This window comes from Geospiza fortis, unplaced genomic scaffold (assembly GCF_000277835.1).
Source record: "Geospiza fortis unplaced genomic scaffold, GeoFor_1.0 scaffold666, whole genome shotgun sequence".
NCBI classification, from domain to species: Eukaryota; Metazoa; Chordata; class Aves; order Passeriformes; family Thraupidae; genus Geospiza; species Geospiza fortis.
In genome coordinates, this window is record NW_005054470.1 from 1232239 (window position 1) to 1238238 (window position 6000).

General features: G+C 38.6%; 1 protein-coding gene across 2 annotated transcripts in view; it reads right to left on the reverse strand.

Annotated features, from left to right (window-relative positions):
• The window catches only part of PPP2R2C (protein phosphatase 2 regulatory subunit Bgamma), a 134170-nt gene that overhangs the window by 25926 nt on the left and 102244 nt on the right, over positions 1-6000 (reverse strand). For both annotated transcript variants that reach the window (XM_005428062.2, XM_031062838.1), the window contains one exon: positions 1569-1733. In XM_005428062.2, the coding sequence (XP_005428119.1) occupies positions 1569-1733 (165 nt within the window). The remainder of the gene's footprint in view (positions 1-1568; positions 1734-6000) is intronic.

Consider the following 6000-nt stretch of genomic DNA (forward strand, 5'->3'; position numbering starts at 1 on the left):
AATAAGTTCTGACTGGCATCTGGTATTGAGTTACAGGGCCATGGAGGCCTTATTAGCAGGAAGAAATGGAAGTATTACAGAACAAAACAATTAAGGGGGACAGGATAACTCACAGCATTGTGTCAGACTGTGTCATGCTTACATTTCACTTCATGGTATTGAATTCCCTCTACAAGTACAAGAGATACAGCTAACAAAGGTAAAGCACTTCTCTGCTTGGGAAATTGTCCTTGAAGGTTTTTTTTTTATAATTGAACACCACATCCTAAGAGGTTCTGAGCATGTGCATTTCTCCTTGCACTCAAAAAGGCCTAGTCATAGGCTTTTTACTAAATTCACTTCAGTTTTAAAACAGCATATGTATGAAATCTGTGCACCACTTATGTCTCATTTAAATCTTTGCATACTTTTTCCTCCCCTCTTGCCCCTACTAATAAGACCTGCCTATCTCAAACAGGTTCAAGGAGGCACTGAATGGCATAAAACCTCTTATGTGCTCTGGTACTAAAAGAATTTCTCTTGAATTTCCTTCCTATGTTTCAGCATGGCAAATGACTGAAGACCCAGTCCTGCGAGATGGAGGTGTCCTGGAAGAGCCCTCGTCCTGAAGGTGGCTAAAGCAGAGCCACCACAGCTCATTCTTGAGGTTCTCAGCTTCTCAGCAACCACCCACATGACTCCTTTGTCTGGGCATTGTCAGCCTCAGGAGATGAGGAACAAACAGGTGGTTTGCACAGGGCAAAGCACCCAGGCTTGCCAGATTACAGATTACGGGTGGGAAGAACCACAGTCTGTCTTCTCTAGACCACAAAGAGCTGGTAGTGAGACAATATAAACAAACATTTTTCTTCAACTTTTACTTTGAGAACAAAGATAGTCACATATTTTAAAATTTTACTTCCTTTTTCTCATGTACATTTCAGATATGAACTATTGTGATTTGGTGGTTCATCTAAAAATTTCACAGGCTACATAAAATCATGTAGGACAGATGACAACTTCTGTACCAACACAATTTTTTTCTTCCCCTCCTTCCTCCATCCCCCACCCCATCCTGATTACTTACTGCATTTCCTCGGAGTTTTTCCAGACATAATGTTGAAAGAATACATATAGGGAATGTGGGACTACATTTTTACGAAGGATACTGAGATTTCCTAATTCACAAAACAGATTCAAAATTTGAAGGCAGTCTGACAATCAAAATTTACTTGCTCTAGCATTGAGAACCATACTTGTGTATTCAAACCAGTATGCCCATCTACTTAAATACTCCCTCATCCTCTTGGGTTTGTTAGGAATCCTCTTTATTTCATAGAGTTCTGGGTTCTTCACTGATCCCTGCAACAAGAACTGTAAGGGCAACCAGTCACAGACACGACTTGTTACCAAGTTCATAGCTAATACTTGCACAGGTGAAAAAAAATTCTTCTTTTTGTGTTTTCTTTTTCTTTTGCCTGCAAGTGAGAAACTGATACGCTGGGGTATGCACCATCTATGTGCTGTCTGTGAATAAGACTTTAATGTGACTTTAATGACATCTGGGGCTCAGTGGAGCCAGGACTTACGCTTGGAATGTTTGTCACAGAGGGCTGATGCCCTCATGTCGCAGAGTCTCAGGGATCCTTTGCTGCTGCTGTAGACAAAGAGGTTGCAGTGGTGGGGATGGAACTCAGAGGCTGTAATCACTTCTGTCAGGTCCTCCATATTGGCTGGCTTTATATCTACAATGTCTGAATGGAAGTTTCATCAAGAAAAATGCAGGTAAACCATGACTCTTACTTGAAGGAAGCGTGCAAATGTACACACACATAATTCGTTTAAAGATATACTCAATTTTTTTGGTAATAGTACAGTTTTCAATTTCTATACCTGGCCCACTTATACCAAACCCAAAGAGCAATGTAAAACTCAAAGTCTGCATGGTTTTACTGCAGATGCCATTAGCACGTCATCATTTATCCATGCTGTGCAAACACATCAAAGAAACAGTGTTGCAGGGACATAGAATTCTCACTTAAATTCTTCACTGAAGCTAACAGAGAACAGGTAGCTATATCTCCTGCACTTGTTATTGAAACCATTGCTCTATCCCAGATAATGCTGATTGAGAGGGAACAATGAACAGCTCAGAGCTGCTCACTCCAGCCAGGCTCACTGGCTTTTATGATTACGCAACTTAAGCTAAAAAATACATATAGGTTAAGGTATAAGACTCAAAAAAAAAAAAAAAAAAAAAAGGAGAAAAATGGTGCTTTTTTTTTTTTTACAAAGCCACAGAAGTATTTATGCAAATAATTTGGGGTGAACATATACTAACACAATTTCCTTAAGAAAAAATATGTGCAGTATTAGCTTCGCTATTTAAATATTTACAAAGTGGTATCTGAAATGGCATTCTTGTGGTTTTTATGTAAATGACATCCACTACCAAAATGGGGATGAATTTCTGTGATTGAGGATCATACACCTGAATCATTTAAGTGAACATGATCTGGAACAAAAATGTATCAAATATCTAGTTCCCCAAGCACAAACTTGTCAGCTGGATCACCAAAGATTTTAGATTTTAACACTGCATGAGGTGTAACTCACATGGTGCCTCTCCAGCACTTACATATCCACTTGTACACATTACCTGCCTTAAAGCCCAGGGCCCACACTGAGCCCACGTTTGGAGGAGAAGGCCAGTCTGTGAAAGATTGCTTACAGAGAAAAGAATGGAAGTAACAGTCTCATGAGGGGGCTGGAAGAAAGCAATAGGTACACAAGCATAAAATGAAAGATGGATAGATATATATGTAAAGCAGTACATTTAAATAAGATTGTGCATTTTCACATGGCCCTCAGCATGTGCAGATAAGCCATCCAAATGTTAACAAATCCTTCGAACAAGAAGAGTAACATTACCCTGTTTCACTGATGAGTTTGTGCAAGAAGCAATAAAGGATTTGCAGAAGATCACTGGGGAAATGCATGACAGAACAAACCCAGATCTACTGAGTCCCAGGGCAGAGCCCTAAACACAAATCATCTCAGTGCCTGCATTCCCTGAACATAAAATTTGAATCAGCTGACGTTCAAAATTTAAACATCTCAGAGGATAAGATAAATGAGAAAATCTGTTTTATGGATGGTGAGAGAAATCATATATCATGGTACTAAGCCTCTTTCTGTTCCCACTGTGACCACTTCCCAAATGGAAGACCAGTCAAAGACCTTTGATTGATTTCTGTGGGAATGGGATACAGTGCATCACAACCTTAACACACCATACTTTGATCTTTCCCAAAAATATAGGTCTGGAATTTCACTACAGTGAAGTATTATAAAAGATTCAGAAATAATTATCTTGATGATTGTGCATATATCACACTGTTGTGGTTTTGGTTTTTTTCTTCTTTTTTTCCCCATGTGGTTTAGAAAGGCAAATATCAGCAAAACTATTAATATCTTGTGACATTTAATAACAACTGGGAATGAATTAATGCTGCATTTTAACTGCATTCCTACTTACTTGTACTATCACATTTGCATCCATCTCCAAGAATCCATCATGATTAATAAAAGTGTAATGAATGTTAAGATGTAGAAACATTGATTTAGCTCTTTTATAAAGCATCACTAAATAATCCTGAAAATCAACAGAAAAAAAAAACCTTTATTCAGTTATGTGTATTTGGTGAATTTGTCTAAAGAAACACCTTTAAGTAAAAGCAGTTGCTTTCAGGGATTGAATTGCTTTGTGGAGTTCAGAGAAATTATGGTTACTCAATAGAAGAATTTTACCTCTCAACAGAGAGATGAATAATTGCTGAGTGATGAGAAAGATATAAAATATAAATGGAGTATATGAAACAGTCATGGTAAGTATCATTTTTCTGGATGCTGAAGACACTATTGATGAATTTCCTTTCATTGTGTAAAATGAATAAACCTGTAACAAATAATGAAATTAAATATTCCATCCTCCTGCCAGAAAAGCAGAAAATACTTGAAACATACTGCATTTCCAGACATGATCTAAATCTCCACTGAGAAATAATCTCACTTGCCTACTGAGGACCATAGCAAAAATGAAAATTCATCTTTTCACTAGATTTAGAAAAATTAAAACAGTAACAATATATTGAAGTAAACAACCAAGGGACTAGAGAGTTGCAGATGAGATTTACCCCAAATGCATTTGTAATAATAGATGGAAAAACAGTCTTTGTTTTGACAGCTACAGAACCCAATATATCAAAAGAAGAATATGTTACACAAAAGAACATTTTCCTCCTCTCATGATTTTTGCCATCTATTTGAAAACAATCAAGTACAGCCTGACATGTGATGTGTGGGAACTGTATTTAAACTAGCATGAAATGGTAAGGGCAAGCATCTCTCATGAGACATTTCTCATTTCTATTTTCTATCCTCCCTTTGTGTCTTGTCTTCGTTTTAAGCACAGCATTGCATGGCAGGAAGAAATAATAAAATTTAAAAAAAACTGGACCAGACAGTGTGCTTCAGAAACAGGGCCTTTGGTGAACTTGAAAAGCATGAAACAGAGGGAATCTGGCAAAAACTGATTAAATGAAAATTCCACTGCTAAAGAGAAAACTAAGGTAATAGCACAAACCTGTAGTTGTCTCCTACACTGCTGCCTTCCCCTGCAATCAGATCTTGTAGAGGGCTGTCTTGAGTGGGGCTCTGTCCTTCTCCCCCACTGCACTCACCTCTGAAATACCAATCACATCTGACTCTTGCTGTACCACATGTGATCTACTTCATTTTCAGAGTATGCAAAAAACACCTAGGACCAAAGGCATCTAAGACAGAAAGAACAGAGAGTTCAGTTCACCATTGGCAGTGTGCTTAGACAGAATTCTGTTGTCCTAAAAAAGTCAGTGTAGAAACTTGTGTTTTCTGGGTAGAAATTTCCCCTAAGAAAATGAAAAAGATGTTCACATTGCTTTGACTCCCACACATGCTTGACAAGAACAAGACATTTTGATCCCTGGAAGATACTTGCACTAAGGGAAGGTTGAACTTGCGCCTCACCAGTGATGGGCTAGAATGCACTGGCAGTCTTTTAATCCATTAACATTCAGACAAGGAATGGAAAATATATTCTTGCTTGCAAAAAAGAGAACAAGTCCTTCCCCCTTAACTATTTGCTATCTTACATACCATGTCCTCCACTGCTTGGCTCCATGGAACAGGATAAAGCTATGAAGAGGCCAGCAGACGTTATAGATGCTCTCCACAGCAAAATGGAAATAAAAGGTCTTATAAATGGAAATAAAAATAAATGGAAATAAAATAAATAAAGGCAAAGAAAATGCTGAGTACACTTGGCAACTACAGTGGTGAGAGATGACGCTCTCACAGCTGGGTTAGTAGAACTACAAGACCAGGAAAGGCAATCTTGGGAAAGGCAACAAAGCTACTCTAAGGCAATGTAGCCTTACCTTTGGCTGAGTTGCCTTCCCCAAAGTATTCAAGAACAGAAGTATAACAAAGGAGAGTGAGAAGTATAACAAAGCAGGGCAGGGCCTGGCTGCAAGGAGGCTTTAGAGAAAGATCTGAGGGAGGGGGGAGGGGGAGAGAAGAAAACTAAGAGAGGAGAAAGGAAAGAGCATAAGGAAAGGCACGATTAACAACCTGCAATGATATGCAGTGTGAGGAATGTGATCTGAGTACACGATTCAGTCTATGGTATGTTTAGTTCTAATCCAGTATTGTGTGCTGCTGCTGCGCAGCTGATAGCAAAATGAGGATAACAGGAGAAAGGAAATTTGTTCCATTGCCTCTGGGCCACTGATCTAACAGAAATATTCCCCTCTGGGAGAAGTCACTCCAGAAAGTTTCTTTTATTGCAGGTTACAAAGCTGACCCTCACCTTGATCCAAAATTCATATTAATCAGACTTCTCCTCTTGATCAGCTAGAATATAAATGAGCATGCCTGCTTTATGCTCATGCCAAAACGTGTATAATGAGAATGTGGAAAATA